The 20,070-nt window shown below is 35.6% G+C and overlaps 1 protein-coding gene across 3 annotated transcripts in view; it reads right to left on the bottom strand.

The window, feature by feature from the left end:
* Positions 1 to 20,070, bottom strand: part of AFG1L (AFG1 like ATPase) — a 64,090-nt gene that overhangs the window by 25,607 nt on the left and 18,413 nt on the right. For all 3 annotated transcript variants that reach the window (XM_068184221.1, XM_068184220.1, XM_068184219.1), the window contains exons 3-7: positions 19,676 to 19,727; positions 18,986 to 19,087; positions 17,575 to 17,705; positions 12,288 to 12,387; positions 9,302 to 9,360 (exon numbers count right to left, since the gene is read on the bottom strand). In XM_068184221.1, the coding sequence (XP_068040322.1) occupies positions 9,302 to 9,360; positions 12,288 to 12,387; positions 17,575 to 17,705; positions 18,986 to 19,087; positions 19,676 to 19,727 (444 nt within the window). The remainder of the gene's footprint in view (positions 1 to 9,301; positions 9,361 to 12,287; positions 12,388 to 17,574; positions 17,706 to 18,985; positions 19,088 to 19,675; positions 19,728 to 20,070) is intronic.

The raw sequence follows: 20,070 nt of genomic DNA, 5'->3' as shown, positions 1-20,070 counted from the left end.
GGTAGAACAAGAACCATCTTAAGCAAAAATGTAGTAAGTAAGGAAAAAAAAATTGCTATAATTAATACAAAATATTGATATACAAAGCATACCCACAGGTTTTTAATTCACTGTACTATCAAAATCACCAGTATGTGATAGTCACCAGAATGTGAAATTTCAGAATGTGAATCTGGTCCAGCTCATTAGCTGGACAGGTCTGTCCAGAGCCTACTGAGAGAAGTGTACAAGGGTTAAGTCCAGTTTCCTCTCTGGTGCAGCTCTACAAGGAGATCAACCAGAGTGTTAGTCATAAGCATGTATGGTACAGGTGAGGGACCTTCAAAGGGCTGCTCCTTTTCTCCTTTTGCCTTACTTGAAAACAAAAAAAGCACAAACAAAAAAAAAAAAAAAAGGAAATTAATCAAGTCTGTAGCACTGCTAACTTTCTGCTCCACTAATCCATGGGATTGAGATGTACTCAGGGAGATGAGGAAGGAGAAAGGAAAACACCAGGTATTTGGTGGTGAAGAAAAACTTGGTCTAAGCATTGTTGGATGTACATATAGTTTTTGTCTCCTTGTTCAGATGTTGTTGAAACAGTAGACTTTAAAGAAAATGTCAATGAATCCTCATAAGCACTATACATGACCTCTGGGGTAATTAGCAATCATTCAAAAGCAACAAGACTAAAGTGTTCTATTCTTTATTACTGTCAGCTCTTTTCTTGATCAGCATTTTAATAAAGATGGTTCATTGCTAAGACAGTTTCATGAATCAGTCATAATTACATTCTGACATGCAGTGAATAGTAAAGTAAAACTAAGTATCACTTCATCAACCTTTCTAACCTTTGTGCAAGTATTAACTGTAAATAATTTTTACACAATCTTACAACAGTAAATCTGCATATTTCTTAGCTTTGTACATACTCTACCCTAACTGAATTTCCTGTGACCTATACCTGAAAAAAACCCCAACATTACAATCAGGAATAATTACTTATCTGGCATGGTATTCAGGTACTGCCTTTCACAGACCAAATTAACTTCAAGCAGAAAAGGCTATTTGCTCTACAAAATAGTGCAATGTTTTACAGGGTTAACTAAGGGGTTTTTTTACAGTCTTTTCCCCTATATTCTTCTGCAATAATGAAATATAGGAAATTCTTTCAATAGCCTCAGATACTTCATGTTTATCCCAATTGCAAACACTGTTACAAAACGAAACCAAAAAAAATTTTAAAAAACCAAAAAAACGGATGAACCACATGAACAAATTTGGAGGAAAACTTTCTAAATGTCATCCAAGAATCCTGTACAACATCAGGGAAAGTAATCACTCTCAAGTTGATGTGGGATAACAAACATTTTGCTTGGAATTATTTTTCAGTGGACTTACAGCAAAAATATCTGGGAAAATAAATGCTGCCAAATATAACTTTTTCAATCAATCTTTTTCTTACACTTGTGACAAGAACATTTAAACTTAAAAACTGAAGAGTTTAGCAGAGATAAACTGAGAGGCAAAATTCACTCAGTGGAAGTTGCACAAGTTTACATTACAGCCTTCAAAACTTTAACAACTAAGAAACCCCACCATTCTTGCTACCACAAGGAACATACGATCTATTGTACAACTTTTCAATAACTTATTTTAATGTCTAGCTACAAATCAGCTACCCCCTAAGAAGAGGAAAAATAGACAATTAACTTGTAAAATAATGGTGCATGAATAAAAAGAGAGACTCTCAAAATGTACTATTCTGTGAATAGTATTTCAGATATTCAAACAAAAGTGAAAGAATTCAGGAGGTACAGATGTGGCTGTGCCAGCTCAGAGACAAGTAGCCTCTCCTTTTTCCAGTCAGGGAACAGAAGAATGGCAGAGTAAACTTCCATGCACTAAGAATTACACTGAACAGTGCTCCTCATTTCACATCACTTTGGAAAAAATCTTCCTTGCAGAATAAGAATAAATACAAAAGAAAAAAACCCCACCTGCAAACTACAAACCACTGCAAAACACCCGGTTTTGCTAAAGGACCACTAATGACTGTAACTTTCAATGTCCTAATAATAAGCAAGCTGTGGCGTTCTGCGAGAAACAAACGCCAAGAGTTCATGCTGAATTTATAACATGATGTTTCCTAAGCTAAGGGTCAAATTCATCCCAATACATGTACTTCACTGGAATTATACCCTGGATGAAGTTATTTATCTAGATTTCTTTTATGCTGTTGTTTTTCTTTTTAACATTTGATTTGTATTTCTTTTCCCCAGTATTAGCCTTTGCTCCTGCCAGAACTGTTGGCAGGCAGGAAAAAAAAAAAAAAGGAAAGGGAAAAAAAAAGTAGTCATGATTTACGAAACTGAATTTCCCAGATAATAATAAAAAAAAAACGATTAAGATCTAAACAAAGGCTAAAGATGGCTTACGCTTAGCTCTGATGAGGTCCACTACCTCATTACCCACAACTGAAAACTTGTGATGCATTTTGTTTCAAGGGAATCCAAAAGTCCTTGCTGTAAAGCAGGCTGGGGGGTGCAGGTTCCATTCACTCTTTCTGTATCACAACCATTATGTAAGAAGTATAAAACACTGCCTTTATGCTGCCAAACCACAATGACTCTTCTTACATCAAAGGGTTTTTGCCACTAGGGTTTTTTTTTTCTCTGAAATTTATTCAAGCCAAGGGCAGGGAGACAACAATTCATACACGCTAATTACACCTAATTATCTATTCCTTTTTTTTCCCCCCTTTCCACCAGCTTCGGACAGTGTTATTTGCTATCTGGGTTTCTCACAACCTCCCCTTGCCCTGTCCATCCAACTCAACAGCAAAGTCTTTGAAGAAAACAGTTGTGGCTTCTTAGAATTTTAACAATATAAGGTTCAACTCAAATTAAATTATTCTATTATTAGTTTTGACACATTTATGTGTTAAATATGAAGGCCTCTTGGTTAATTTGGCAAATTCCTCACATCTCTTCACAACTAGAATTGCTGGTAACACCCTCTCTTGTAGGAGCTTCTCCTCATGCTTTCTTTTCATGATCTAAATGAAATGTTTATTGGATTAAAGTTCTTCTCTGCAGACCTCCACGGTGGCCTGTGACAAAGAGCTTAAAAGCTTTATTAATTGGCTCGGGCTTTTCAGGGGGAGGCAGGACCTCATTTCACATTACATCACAAGCAAACAGAACTGCCACGTGTAATTAGACTAATTTACCCTGAGACAGCAGGAATCAACTATTTCATATCTATGATATGCTTTCATTTACTCATTTTAATCAAGGAGCAAACAAAACAAGAAAGAGCTCAGGAGATCCTAACAATTTAAGAAAGGGAGAAGGCAGGAAGCCTGGCAGAGATACAGAAGCAACTATTTCATCCTAAGATAAATTTTTGATCTGCATCTAAATAAACTGTCTAGGAGAAAGTGTCTAAGACAGATATAAAAAGTAAACAAACTGAACAATTCATCCCTGAGAACACAATAAAGCAATAGGTACATTATAAAATATTGTAACAGTTACGTGCTCTGAACTAGAGAATTCAAATAACATTTGTGTTTAAATTTAACACACACACAGAGGCTTAGAAGGCTGGATGCAGAAGGGATTGGTAGCTTCTAATCTGACACCTTGCTTTCTATATACAACATTTTATTACTTGATAGTCTCACAAATTTATCAAACTAAGATTTCCCAGAAATTATACTGAGGTTCAAAAATACTTGCATCACAAAATACTTGCAATCATGCTGAATTTTGTATTTTTATTTTTTCTATGTTTAATTAGGTACACTTCACAAAAGATGAGCACTTCTATTACTTGCACAGAGAGAGAACAAGAACAAATGCTCCTTCTTCTTAGGAGTTTGCTTGGTTACATACTAAGAAGGGAAACAAAAGGCCCAACATCTTCAGTAATGAAAAAGTCAATTGATAGGCGAAGCCATCACAATATCAAAGGCCTAATCCCTGCAATTCTGACTCAGGTGACAGTTCACAGGGGTCAGAGTGGCTGACACTGACCTCAAAAGCAGGTTTTAACTATTCAACATACTGAAAGCTGCTGGGCTATCACACCATTAGACTGGAACAAACTGACAAATCAATTTCATCAAGGAGATGACTTTTTTGGGAGAGGGGGGAGGAGAGAGGCAGATCCGCCACTCAACAAATCCCTGCATTTCTCACACAGGTGGTTGGACAAAAGCTGACTGCACCATCAAAGACATTTTATATCTACCAAATGCCTTTGTACAAAACTAACTCCCACAATTTCCTTAGGGGTAGCTCTAAATGTTTTTAAAACAAGTATTTTTCATGTTCTCATACTAAGCTATTCAAAACTGAAAATGCTTTTAAATTACTCAGTTTCTTGCTTTGTAGGAAAGGGTATACTTTAATTAAAACCACAGCCAGCAACATTCTAAATAAATAATCATTAACTGATTTCAAGAAAGAAAGGGCAAAACAGTGTATAAATAATGCATTGCTTTCTATTTGAGAGGAGTGTACAAAGTTTACTTATGGTTAAGTCATTTTAACCAAATAGTTTTAAAATAAGTAATTATTTGGTCCCTAATAGCATAGGAAAAAAAAAAAAGAAAAAAAGACATTGAAAGTAATTTCATGTCCTACTGACATAGAGGACATGATTTCTGAGGCTGATTCCTCCCTTTTACTCAAAGCAAAATGCAAGTAGCCAAAGCCAAATATTTTCTTCTAAAATTTGGCCTTTTGAAGTTATACTCAGACTAAGAAGGGCCCTAAAACTTTTTGACTTTCAGTTAAAATTTAGACTAGTGCAAGTCTATTGAAAACCTGACAAAACACAGAAGTTATACACTTGGTACTTCAACACAGCTTGACATTTTGAAGTTTCATGCTACACTTCCAGGAAACCTTTGGAATCGCCAGAACTGCTCACTCAAGTTACAGACTCTACACAGCAAATTATTGGAGGAGATTTCCTTCCTGATTTTCCAGAGAATTGAACTAGGCACTGAATTAGAGTTAGGATTTCAGAATGGTTAAGGGTTGATGTAAATGTCTTCATTAAATGTCTGCCAAAATTAAAATGTTGCCAAAATTACTACCAAAACAGTAAATTAAAGCATGCTTTTTTTTTGCCTTTTTTTTTCCCCCAAGAGCCTCACATAATGTCTTACATCAAGTTGTTAAAGATTAGCGCATGTGCCTGGGGGCAGGAAGGCTCTGCAGAAGGATTTGGACAGGCTGAATCCATGGGCCAAGGCCAGTGGTGTGAGGTTCAACAAGGCCAAGTGCTGGGTCCTGCACTTGGCTCCCAACAACCCCAGGCAGCTCTACAGAGCGACAGAATGACTGGAAAGCTCCACAGCAAAAAAAGGACCTGGGATTAAAATTTCTCCACCAAAAGGATTTGTCAAGCATTGGAACAGACCACCAAAGGAAGCAAGACACCATCCCTGGAAGAAAGACAATGCAGATGTGACACCTGGGGACAAGGCTTAGTGGTGGACTTGGCAGTGAGGGGTTAACAGTTGGACTCAACAGAATTCAAGGTCTTTTCAATCTTAACAATTCTGTGATTCCAAGATACATAGCTTTATTTGTAAATCAGCTTTAAAACATTTAGAAACTTTGCATATTTCTTTTAGGTTGAGAGTAACAATTTTTGGAGTGTTTCTGCTCTTTGCATTTGAACAAAGTAATTGTGAGCAATCAACAGTTTTCTCAAGAATGGTCTTTAAAAAAAATCACATAGGAATTCCACACTCTTAAAATGCTCAGCAAGAGATACTGTGAGATTAAAAACTCAATCAGAAGAGACTGAATCGAATTACAATTATAGAATTAAAAGATTCTTCTTACTAATACTTCTTTTCTCTGTAAAGCTCTATCTTTGTAAAATTTCATGGATTGAAGAAGCACTCTTATCTGTTGCAGAACTAAACCCTTTCATAAGGAATACTGTGTCCCAAAGAATCATAGCCACAACAATGAACTGATCAATTCATAGTCTTCCCCTGTTTATAAAGCTTTGAGTTACAGGATTAAAGAATCGCTGAAAAAAATACATCTCAAACTATTTAATATTTCAATAGAAAAGAACATTGGCATAAGATCAGAATTGAACAGGGAGCGCACACAGGGCAAAAAAAGCTGCCAGTGGTGTTACTGAGCTGCCCAATGACACAGACCTGGGGCTTTTATGTAGCTGCCACCTGTAGGACCTGAAGTTTTCATGTAGCTCTAAAAATTGGAACTTTTCAGTTGCAACCAAACACAACAGTCACTTGCCCCAGTAATCTACCACCCAGAAAGACAAAATGGACAAACTTTGGAAGATAACTGTATCTTCCCTAGAGTGCTATTTCACCCTTTTGCTTATTCCACAGAAACTGGTATACAGTTATCTTTGTAAGAAATAGAACTCAAACACAGATACTGGAATTACACAGACAGTCGAAAATACAAACAAAATTGAGGATGAACAAGGATAACTCTAGATCTGGGGAAGAAACCATTACTTATGATCATTTGAAGACAAGAAAAGATATGTATGTAACAGTTACCCAGGTATCTAGAAAGTATGTGTTCCACTGACAAGGAATGAAAAGAGCCTGAAATCTATTTCAAGTGAAGCATCTACGCAGAAATATACTGCCAATAGTTTCCATTCATTCCACCTTCCCAAGAACATTTAAAAGAATTTGAAACTCCTGTGTTGAACTTGAACCACTTTTAGTGCTCAAGTCTTATTTTAAGATTTATGATCATGAAAGTTAATTACTGAAAAAACAAACAAAGCCAATCCACATATTCACTCCCACTAAACCCCAAACAAAAGCCCTCTGGGAGGCTCTGAGCCCAGAGAAAACTATGACAGGAGTTAGTCCCAGCTGTCAAAGCCAGTACCAGGGGACAGGTCAGACAGACATACATGGCTTGGCGTGAGGGAAAGTTTGAGAAGACAGTAAATCAAACATTTGCAAGCAACCAATGCAGTGGTTTCCTTCACATTTTCACGAAAATCCTAGAACAGAATTTTGCACAGAATTCATTTCCTAGTCACAGAATTATGCACAGCTGAGGCAGAAGCTACTTTATCCATTCACACCAATGCCATCACACAGATTCTACACACATCGGGGAGGCCTAAATCTGCATTTCTCAAACCACCAAAGCCAGAATATCAGTGTAATTCTATCCACACCTTTGTAACGTAAAGGTCAATGGTTAAAATCTTACTCTAGAATACATTCCACTGCGATTTTTAAATGCTGACTTCTGCTGCATTGAATTAAAAATGTAGATTTCATTATTTTTTTATTAATAATTTTAATACCATGCCCTTATCCTTCCACTTTCCAACTAGGGTCAGAGAAGCATTTTGCAAATAAGCTTCCTCAGATCCAACTTTTGGTCATTATGTCTTTGGGAAAGAATAATGTTACACTGGTAATATTTATTAAAGTGACATTGAAGGCACATATATTTAGAGCAGTGTTAAAACACAAAGGTGCTGGGAAAAAGAACAACGAAAGGAAATTCAGTATTTTAGAAAGACCCTTGTGAATTATGTTAACATTTGCTTCTCCCTTCATTCATTATGATGATAATATTCACCTGCCTCTCGTCTGGGTTGTGCTACTTGTTTCTTTTTGCAGTACTCCATCCTCTAGACTAAGCCATCTTTACTGCTTCTCTCAGCATTCCATCTGTTCCCTACTAAAAATTTTTTATTACCTTCCCAGTCCTGATGAGGTGTTCTCATGCATAAACTACATTTCACATTTTTTAATTCAGCTAGCTAAAAAGACAAAAAAGGAAACTATAAATAAGCATATATGATAGGTATTCTTAAAGCCTGACAATCACTGAAATGAAAGAGCCTTGTGTTTATCAGGGAGAAATCATGGAGTCAACAAAGAAAGACATAGAAAAGAATGATTTGCCATGGTTGCTGCATTTCAAAAAGCAAATGCATATGAAACTACCTCTATGCTTGAAAATACTCTGTGACTGGGAGCTCTCATCCAATGCAGCCAGCTACAAATAAACGCTTTCCAAGAATCTGAGATGGAAGTGGGTTGTTCATTTATTTTTACATTCCTTACTTTTCTAAAGTCATCCAGGTAAGAACCACTCTCACTGGTAACCTCCCTGACTTTGTACACGCCATTCTGAGATGCACCAGAGTGCCATAATCATGTCAATGGCATATTAACTTTTAAACCTGGTAATTGTACAAATGTCAACAGTAGATGGGATTTTCAAAGGTTCTTAGGCAATTAAGCAATCTTAGAATTCTTAAAGGGCCCACTGAAAATGCTAGGCATTGTCAGCAGCTTTACTGCTGACCACCTGAGCAGAAACATCCAGTCAATGCATCAATTCAGCAATTCCAAATCTCCTATCACAAAGCCAAACCTACCTACACTCTACCTTACAATTCTTTTATGCTAGATACCAATATAGTTAACATTATTTATGTGATTATTCTAGCAATACTTCTGTGAAGTAGGGAAATGTTGCTATTTCCATTTTACATGTCATGTCAATCCAGGCAGCGCAGGATACAAGACCTGTATGTTAGCCCCCAGTAACAGAACAATACAATTCTAGCTTGTGAATAAAAAATATCTGCAACTTGTCCAGAACTTTTAAGTGTCATTTCAGCTTATATTCTTTTTAACAGCAAAATAAGCACCAATTGTGTTATTCACAGAGGAAGGATCTGCCATTTTTAATTTAAATGAAACTATTATAGTTTTTGACCTCCCACAACACAACATGCAGACTGAAGGAAGCCTGCTTCAGAGCCACTGCTTATTGAACATTACGTGAAGCCTCACAAACAGCCATTGAAAAAACTAACTACTTACACACGAGAAAGACCCAGAAACAAGGTAATTGAGGGCTACAGAACAAACCCTACTTTCCACACATCAAAGTAACAGCAAGCTGTTCTATCATTATAAATGTAAGATATCCACAAGTACAACACAGTATAAATATTAGAGGGACACTATGTTACACAGCATAGCTGCACCAGCAGGAAAGTCTTATCCAAACACTTTCTGCTGCCTTAGACAAAAAAGTAATTTTTTTGTCATGCTAAAGAAGTCCAGCTTTAAAAACATGTTAATTCCAGAAGGAAAAAGTCCCTTCTTGCCTTATCTTCAATTAGTTTTACTCAGAATATTTAAGGCAGATATATATCATGTGGAAACTTGCATCAAAGCAATCCTCTACAATTCTTCTACAAATTGATTAATAAAGCAGGCAAAACTGAAAAGCATTGAACAAGTGGTTCTTCTTACCTTCAGCACAGCAATGAATGGTACAAAATTAGCCCTCTGAAGACCATTTTTATAGAGATCTGAAAGAAAGGAAATCAGTACCATTTTGCTACTTAGTCTTAATAACGTCAGCTTGTCTTGTAGTCTAGCAAATAAAACTCAATGTTGTTAGAGACAGGAGGAGGAACAAAAGGCAGAAAAGGAGAGCTAAAATCCATTTCTCTTATTTTACTACACAAAAATTCAATACGATCTTAAGAAGAACAGAACGTCCTGAGAAGTGTGAAAATGGCAGGGAACAAAAAATTACTTAGATCTCTAATGACATATAACTAATTGTAGCAGAAGAAATTAGAGCAGCATCTGTTTTAAAGCAAGGATATAAAAAATATTTGTAATGCTGGGTATACATTGGTACAGATTGTAAGGCCAAACCACGCAACTGCTAAACCCAAGTCTTTGGCAGAGGACAAAACCCCAACATAAAGGAAAAGTACACTATTTGGATTTACTAAGTTAGCATCATTCTTATTTGATGTACTGTGGTACATTTTATCTTCGAGAAATTCTGCCAAGTGTCCCATCCTCAAAAGCAAGAAAAAGGCTCACCTCTAAGGCCAAAAAACTGAAAATTAAATTAAAATGTAAATTTAGGCAAAGTTGCTAAAAATACAACTGAATAAAGAAAAAAACAGTATGTTATGTAACAAAATGCAGATCTACATCATGAAACAAAATACAAATTAACAAAAACTGCAAAGCAGCATTTTTCATTTTACTTATCCCTTTATTTATACAATATAAACTTTTCTTCTCCAGAAATTAACCAACCAGCAAGTTCATAACAGAATGACTTCTTTGAAAACACAATCACTTGAAACTGTATGATGATCTGCTCTGTTTCATTAATATTCGGAAGCCTTATAAAAAGGCAGCTTAGCACCTATAACTGACAGAAGGAATGAATAAAAGAATACAGACAGCTGGCAGAGATATCACCAAAATTCCACACAAAGCATGTGCCAGGTTATGATTATACTTTATATTCCCCATAAGGCCTGAAGGTTACAGCTATACTAAAGCTTTTATGCTTTACCAACACCTTATGGTGGACAGAAGATGCTGCATCTATGAGACAGCAACAGGGCACTACAGAATGGTTTTCACAAAATTGGATACGTACGTGGAAACATTTAGAAAAATTATCAGTAAAGGCAATTCCATTACCCTAATTACTAACAAAGTTCTAGGAAGCCATGTATCATGCTCATTCCCAACTCAGAAAATCAGGATGGCCATATATTTGTTAAAATATATAGCAATCAATTGCGTATTTACTTGCAAAAATTAGTGAACATGCGACAATAGTGTAAGACAGCTACTCCCATTAGTTCTTCTAGCTAATAGGACTGTGAGCTTTGTATTATGTCTCTGTTTCATGAGATCAGAAAAATAAACAGTAATTTTGGTGGAGAAATGAAGCCAGGACTCCTCAAATACAACCTCAATATTTCCCCTCACATTCCCCCAGGGCAGGAGTTCAACAAAGTTACATGCATCACTAATGGTCAGCAGCTGGGCACATCCGCTCTCAAACGAAAAAGCCACTTCTCCCCCTTGTATCCACAAGAAACAAATCTCTCCATTCAGTCTTAAACCTTGGTGTGACATATTACACTAACCTAACTCCCTTTCCTGCAGGGGTTGTCAGACAAACCCTGAGCCTTCACAAAGAGTGACCAAAGAATAGAGAGGCCAACACCCAGACTGTAACACAGCTCAGCTCTGGAAATGCTGTTCTTGTCATTCCCTGGGGTACTTAATACAGGTGCATGTATTTCAGGTTGATTCAGTGACTTAATATCTATGAAAAACAACCAATCAATAATAAAGGTCACAAACTAACATCTTGATTTAAAACATTGCCTACAATCCTTAAGTTATGGTAAAAAATTCTCCTGAACTTTAAAGATCAGTGCTTCAAAAAACCAAGGATGGCTCTCAAGTGAGTAAAGCACCAGGATTCAGTCTTTCTGTAGTCAACGCAACTACAGTAGTTACAATTCCATCTTGTTTGCGCAAAAAAGGAAAATAAGCCAATGGGAAATAATTTTCTCCCCTAATAAAAACATTTGGGTGGGTTTTTTTGGTTGATTTTTTTTTTGGTTTGTTTTTTGCTAAGATAAAGTTCATTGTAGAATTGCCCATCATTAGTGATTGTCTTTTACTCAATTAATTTGGGTAGGAAAATTAATGGTTGTTACAGTTAGCACTTAAGGTAACTCTTCAGTACCTGAAATTGATCAATCTGAAATGTCATGCAAGTTTGTGCATTATGCTAACTGCTAAAGTTATACAATACAAACATTTTTCTCCTTTACAAAAAAATTACAGGCACTGCATGGTTAAAACCCATACACATTTGGGAACTTTGTAGAAGGATCTACTTAACTAGTCACCAGAAATTATTAGTCACTGTAAAAAAGGAGGTAGAAATGGAAACAACTCTCCACTTAATTCTCTCAAACCAGCTTTTAGGAAAGTAAGAATGGCATCTTAGTAAGTGGCTCTCCTTCAAGCTGGTGGACCACATATCCAAGTTTCTGAGTGAGAAACTGGGAAGGAATGTGATACCATTTCCCTTCTTTTGCAGGATCTGATCTTTTCCTATCCTTAAACACATTCAGTACAGGCAGTATTTTACCCCTCCTAAACTGCCCTGTGCCCAAACACCCTCTTACTGGTTTGGATAGAGTAGAGGAGATCAGAAAACAGAAGGTTTTGAGAGTGGTGGAGGAAAGCACACTCTGAGTTCGAGATACAGGAGGGGTAAGATTGAGTGAAAAACATTTCCTTCTTTAAGAACAAGAAAAAGCAGGGAACAAGTTGGAATATCTCTGATTCTTGCAGTCTACAGAGTCATTACTGTATCATATAAATACAATTGTTTCGTAAGATACTGAGTTTCACTGGATTTGGGTAACACTGGTAGAATGTTTGTTTTTACCTTCTGGCGGCCTGTTAGATGTTGCCACAACGACAACCCCATTTTGGAAGAGATTTTCAAAAAGCTGCTTCAAAATCATGGCATCAGCAATGTCAGTGACCTGAGAAGACAACACATTTGTTATATCTTGCTTTCAGCTTCTGCTGCAATAGATCTGCAAGTGGCTTTGTAGCTAGGAAAATGCTTGTTAGTGAAAGCCATGGAAAAAGATTCTAATTATTGCTTGGTGAGAAAAAAATAAAAGGGATAATTAATAAGCAGTGAATGTACCACAGTCTTTCAAAACTTGCCCACTCTTTATTGCAGAACTCCACCATTTCTTTACCAATTGCTAAACGATTCCATGTTAACTTCTATTATAAAACTACAGGTGGGAGACACAGAAAACAGACCTAAACATTTAAGAGCCTACTTAATCAGGAACAACATGAAAAAAAACAGAAGATAAAAAGAGATACACACCAGCTGTTTTACATTTCTATTACCTTTGAGGCAAAGGTTTGCAGAGGTGAATTTAAAATGGTCATGGGACTTCAGAAATAAAGACAAGTAGCCAACTATACATAATCAGCTGCTGTTGAAAATAGAATGATATGACATAGATACTATTGTGTGATTGTTGCAAAAAACAATTCAACAGATGGCCCATCACAAAAATAAGCAATTTCATTGTTCTTTTTAAGTGCCTTCTATTACTGTCCATGAATAATCAAAAGGCAGGCAGTCACTTCCAGCACAGTCAGCCTCTTCTAACCTTCAGGCACAAAACACGAATGAAAAATAAAAATGGGTAGGACAAGTGACACTGGGGAGGGGTAAGGAAGAAAAAATGACTGCAAGATAAGCCATTAAGTAAAATTTCTTTTTGTATCAAATTTGCTTTATAGTACCAAGAAATAAAAGGATACAGGAACAATGCTGTAAAGAAATATATCAAGTTTTTCTGAAAAACCAGCAATTCATACTTTAAAGGAGTTCACCATCTTAATACACAAACCACCTTTATGATCATAACACTTGATTTTCCTGCAGACCCTGTGGTCATTATAAGAACACTTGTTGCATTTTGGCTTGCCAAAACAGACCCCAGTTCTGAGGAAATAAACCAGTGGTGGCATGCTGGGACTTACATATTCCCATTATACAAGAGATTGACAGATTGCTGTGCTTTCACCACCTTAGATGTGTATGCTGTGATGGCAACACATGTGCAGAAAGTTTTACCCAGCATAATGTTTTCTTCTACTCCACACCCCTCCATCCCCCATAATTCTCCCATTTCTAAATTACTTTTCTGTGGAAAAAAAAAACAAACAGATAATTCTACACTAGAAACATAGGTAAAAGATTTAGGTTCTATTTCTGGCAGCTAGTTTTGAAGCAATAACATTCTTAATGAACGATATATAAGCACTAGTTTCCTTCTTCCAAAGGTTTTTTCCATTTTGTTCTGTGAATGCCTTAATAGGCATTTTTTTCCCTTTATAAAAAACAAACTTTTACACAATTACACACACCTCAGATTTGCGTATCTCTGCTCCCTAAGAGCTGATATTAAAAAAATAGTAATTTACTATCATACCATATGTTTTATACACTTGCTTATGTTTCCTTATCAATAATTTCTTTCTTCTGGATGCTAAAATTTAGAAACTTCTCCCATTCCTAAAAACACAAGACACACAAGGAATCACTAGAGATATACATCTTAGTGGTAACTGAATTTCTTGTACCACAAAGCACACCTAAAAGCCAAGTTTTAAAATTCTATTATGGAAATAATTTTGTATAATACAAATACCTTTTTGTATAATACTACTACAAAGCATGCTACCTTTAGCAAACAGGGAATGAAAGAGTATTAATGCTCACATCAAACAAAACAATAACAATCTCCTATTAATGAGAACTGGTTTTTGATGCAGAATTCTGAGCTCTGTTACAAAACAAAGGAAAACACAAAAAAAGCCCCCAACACACACACACAAAAAAAAAAACCAAACAAAAAAACCCCAAACAAACCTCTTGAAAGTTCTGTCAAAAAGCAAGAGCTATTTTGAGGACCAGGATGCAAATAGGAGCTCTTTTATCTAATACACTTTAGGAAAAATAAAAAAATTCTACAAGGTGAAGCAGGTAGAAGACAGTAACTAAAGGATCATAAATTTTCATGTTTTTTACTGTATCCAGCATTACTGCAACTGATAATAAAAGCAAAGTCTACAAATTACCAATAAGGAGAGCCTGCTAGGGGAGAGAATGGAGAAATTTCATTAGCATTTAAGAGAAAAAAGAAAGCAAAGACACGAGACTAATAGTTAATTTACATGTTTAAGTGCCTGACATTCAGTCAGTCACTGATTGGTACAGTTCCGTGTAATGAACGACAAACATAAGCATGTATTATCAGCAATTAGTATTAGCACAAAAATAAGAGCCTAATTTTTATTAGAGGCTTTTAATAGAATGCAGGTTAGTGAAACCTCCCTACATTGTTACTTCACTTTTGTAGTTCAAATGGTACCATTGGTACCTTAAGGCTAACACTGCATCATTGTTCAGCTTCCCAAGAAGGAGGGAGTCTGGGCTCGTTATCAATACTAACGTAGGTTACTGTCTTGTGCCAAAATTACAGCTTCTAATCACCTCTGTAGAGTTATTTGGTCACTGCTAGCCACCCCTGTGTTCTGAAATCTCATACTTACAAATGGCTTAATTTTAGGTTTTCTCTTCAAAATGAAGATATTTTCAGAATGGCTTAAGAGTTCTGTGATTAAAAAAAGACTGTAATATTTCCAGTAAACTGTATGACAAAGATCAGTAAAACATAGCAATGCTTTAGTAACCTGACAGCCTAAGGCTCAGGCAATTGCTGACAAAATCCTGCTACAAAATGGACAAACACAGAAGCATAGTGCCATCACTGAGGTCCTGGCCATCACATAGTATTTGCACAAAGAAACATTACAACTTTTTTTTTTTTTTTAATACAGCAATACTTTGGAACACAGAAAATTACTTTTAAAAGAAGTACTGAAATATTCTTCTAGATCAATTAGTCAATTCTCCACTTGCTTAACAGTTCTCTGGCTTTTGCAGGAAGATTCACTTCAGAATACTTCTGTTTTCCTTTAGCCCATTGTCAATGAGGACAATGCAACCTCAACAATGCTTTTGTCTTCTGAAATTCTGCATTTGATTTCCTCTAAAAAATGAGCATTAACAATATGTTTTTCTGTCCCTGTTTAAAATATCACTCATCCATGTTTCTCTTCTTAAGATAAATAATTAATTTCAACTTATTCTCCTTTTTTTTGTTCAGCAGGCATCTGAAAGCAACTTGAAGTGTTTAAACCTCAACAGTTTTCTGATGTTGTCTCCACACACTATTATTTTGCCACAACAACCTCACTTTTCATCTGTCAAAACAGAGAGTTGCTTTGTCCACAAGTCAGAGCAGTGTATGTTCTAAGTCTGCAGCTCTTTCCAGTTTCATTTTAATCTAGAAATTCTTTAAATACTAGTAAATCAGACTGCAGGGAAATAAAGCCATGATCTCCACCGCAGAAATGAGCTGCAAACATCCCAAATTAAATATGTTTCCTTATTATTAATGTCAATTTTGTCACCATGTGAGTTCCTCTTCCAGTCACTGCACTACTTTATGGCTATTTAAGCAGAGGGTTTCTTATCCCAAATCCAGTGCCTTCTACAAAATTTCAGAAAGCTGGAACTCCTCTTAAACAGGCAAAACCCGTGTAGAGTTTCACATTACAGAAAATCAGGCAAGAACTCCAGCCATTCAGAAATCTGTGAATTTAAAAAATTAGTATATCCAAACCAAGTAGATTTTAAAAATTCACTTATTAACGCAAAGTCTTGGAAATACATTTTAAAGTATAGCTCTTGTATTAATTTCCCAACTGCAATAGTTCTACAGAACATGTGATTTTTACAACTGAAGTCATTGGTGTGTACCTCAAGCAAGTCAGCAGGGGGAGCAGGCAATCAGCTTGGGAACAAAATATACCACAGTCTCTCCCTTTAAAATGTGGAAATAAGACAAACAGTCTACATGAAACAATGCAACATGAAAGCAGTGAGCATTTATACAGAAAAGCAAGTATTTACACTAATACATGGTACAGCCATTTTCTACCATTTGAGCATTTAATGCCGTGACAGTTATCACTTCCTTCTCCTGACCTTCCCACTTCTTCATAGTGTAAGTAAAATTGTCTCTGTATTTGGATTTTACACTCAGGTTTTGGAAGCCCAGCATAATCATATTCACTGGACAGAGCACAATTTAAATGACTGAACAGCAGCAATTGCAATGACCTCACACATTCTGAATCACCCCCTGCTTGAAAAAGGCAAGAGAAACTTAAAACAAGAACAACTGTTACTTGGGCAAAATTCCCTTCATGGCAGTCGACCACAGAACAGTTACTTCCTCAAGTGTGCAGGTTTGCAAAAAAATAGCTAGGGGACATAAACTGCTCCATCCATTTCAGAAATGTATTCATTTAACACCATAACAGACAATTTCACTTAATAGATTATTTTACTATTGGTGATTTGAGAACTAACATGGATCTGCTCATAACTTGCTCTGCATTTTCCCTCTGAATTAAATAAAAATCTCAGCTGGTTAAAGCTGCTAAATATCTCTCATTTTTTTATTAAACATTTTTATAAATGTTTACAAACATTTTATAAACATTTACATTTAAGTTTTGGACATGCCCTTAATATTCACAAGCTGTGTAAAACAAATGAAATAATCAAGTTAGCTTGGGCAAAGATAATTTTATAAACTTATTTTTAATTTTCACATTTAATTCAATAGAAGTTTCCTAAAGTCCTTAATCACATTGGGGGTGTTTGTTGGATTATATGAACTACAAAAGCAAAGATCAGTGGCAAGCAAGCATCAGGTGGCACTCTACCGACTCGGTACAGGAGTACCTTCTGTCCTGAAGAATTCATGAGCTTCCAGACAAACTCTAATACCTCCTTGTATGATCAATGACCAGACTGGTAAACAAAAGCACTGTAAGGGGACTTACGCTGCTAACTTGCATCTTGTCTACTGTGGAAAACAAAAACCCCAAACCCCACCATCTTCAAAATTGGAAAGTGGCTTCTAGTCTTTAACTTCTACAGGTCACTACCGGCCAGTGATACAAATACTATATTAGCAGTAACAAGTATCATATTTTAAGATCAAAAGTAATTTTATGACCTTTCCCTTGAAATGAAGGAGTAATCTATGACTTCTTACCTGAAACTCATCAAAACACAGGAGAGCAGCCTCTTTGCTTATTTCCTCTGCCACAGGTGCAATTGGGTCATATGATTTGGCCATAAATCCTGCTTTTCTCTTTGGTAAATTCTGCTTAAGGCGATGTATTCCTTAGATGATAAAACAGAAAAGAACAAATATTTCTTATTTCTTTTTCTAAGATAGGAAGAACAAATTATTTAGCTAAATAAAAAGTAATCTGGTCCAGTAAAAATATGAAAGCTTCAAACTTAATCTAGGTTCAAAAGGGTAAAACACTTTTCAAACACATCCACACAACAGTTAAAAGCTCACAGATTTTGTGATTCGTATTTTGTTAAGAAAGCTGTATAACAAATGTCAAAAACATCTAGAATGCTATGCACCTATACTTTATCTTCTATAAACTGATACAAATTGCAGTTTTATCTTGCTTTGAAGGTATTCTCAGAATGCATTTAGCTAAAAGAAGGCAGATGTAGTAACACAGTTATACTTCAACATGTGAAGATGATGATAATGGCACAAGGTAAGATTATTAAATCCATACTTTACTGTGTCATGGATTGTATTGCATCTGACTATAAACATAGATTCAGGGGAAAAAAAGGATCCTGCAGAAGGAAGCTACCTTTGTTAAGATTAAGTACAAATTACAAGAAATGGAAACAAAATCTCAAGTGACCCAGCAATGATAGAAAAGTGGGCATTAAAAAGTGGCTCGAGTTATTTACACCAGTGAAAGCTTCCCATGAAAAAAGCAGCTGTCACAACACTTGTAAAATACAGCAATATATAACAATTTGACAGTATTAAAAGGTCACAGAATTTAGAAACAGAAGCAAGTTTTAAAATATCTAGAACAGCATCCCTGTCAAAACAAAGCACCTTATCCAGCTGATCAGAAAATTTTCTGAAACTTGGGATGCACTTCTTTCTGTTACTTTTTTCCTCTAAATTACTGACAGTTTTACTAAGTTAGTCAATCAGAATAGTTCCCATTCTCTTTGGCATTTATATCTGATTTAGTTATTGCTTATTCAAAATACAGACTGAGTTTAACCTTTACATTTTCAGTTTTAGCAATTGCCTTCTTCAGATTTCAGGTAAGCTAATTAACACCTGGAAAACATTTAGTTAAGGATTTCATTCTAAGCAATATACTCAAGCTATATATACAACCAGGTATGTAAATTTTTCTTTCAGAAAAGATACTTGAGAAATAATATGCAATTAATACATATGCTGATATGATAAACAATGCTAACATGCTTTAACTTTTCTCCTATTTTTTTACTTTTCTTTATGCTTAAATATTTAAATAAAATTACAATTATTAATATGAATATAAGACTTTTTAACTGGTACTGTATTTTATAAAATTCTTGTCAATACCTGTGTCTGCACTTACTCTGGTGTACATCCAACATGAAGCCATGAAAATGGACTCTCTTTTTCCTTTCTACTTCTAAGTGAGAATAGAACATGTCCATCACCATTGTCTTTCCTGTGCCTTCAATTAAGAACAATAAAAAACACTCAACAGGTAATTAAGAGCAGTATATACTGATTACAGTCGTGATTGTTAGCCTGGCCCCAATGAAACTATAATTTTCCACAGGGTAAGTACAAGACCAGACTGCTGTGAGGAACAGTTATGTTTTCTGTTCAAAACCTTGGAAGAACTACATTTTTATTTTTCTGTTTTAAAATACAGACGTGGCCCAAAGATTGCACAAATTACTCCCCATAGATCCATAAATGATGTTAGTATTTCATCTGGAAAGCAAGTATGTTTTCATGCTGCACTGTTACAATTAGAATATATGAATACTCTCCCACAATTACTTCCCAAATTCTTAAATTGTATTCTTAAATATTAGACAATGGGTAACGCAGAAAACAACTACACATAGTAATGTAGTCCAATCAAACAGCTTCCAGCATTCAGAGTGTAATTATATTAAATAACATCATAATATTGCATCCAGTAAAATTCATTAAACCAATAAAGCTACATAAACACACAGCTTTCAGACACTTCAGAATTCAAATAGACATGAATTTAGAAAAAAATTCCATTGGATGCAAATGATCTTACCAACATCTCCATAGACATAAAGACCTTTTGGAGGGTTGGTTTTGGCAAAGAGCTGCAATCAAGAGAAAAAAAAGTAAATATAGATATGGGGTAAAATAAAAGCAAGCACATGGCTGTGATAAAGTAAGAAAGTAGCTACACTTAAACCACAACAGTAGCACTAGGCAGCAAAGTGTAACCCTGACTAAATCATTAGCTCAGAATTCATAAGTAATGTTATCATTGTGCAAATTCTATATAAAAAGCAAAACACACATGCAGGGCTTGGGATTTGGGGTTGTTTTAGATCATTGTGAAAATATCCCCATCTCCAGCCCTAGCACATGTGCTTTTTTTATCAGAACACATAAAATGATTCAATGTTTCCAATCCACCATCATCAAAACAAATCCTTT

This window comes from Anomalospiza imberbis, chromosome 3, assembly GCF_031753505.1.
Source record: "Anomalospiza imberbis isolate Cuckoo-Finch-1a 21T00152 chromosome 3, ASM3175350v1, whole genome shotgun sequence".
Lineage (NCBI taxonomy): Eukaryota > Metazoa > Chordata > Aves > Passeriformes > Viduidae > Anomalospiza > Anomalospiza imberbis.
The sequence above is the reverse complement of the archived record's forward strand: the minus strand, read 5'-3'. Positions and strand labels throughout refer to the sequence as shown.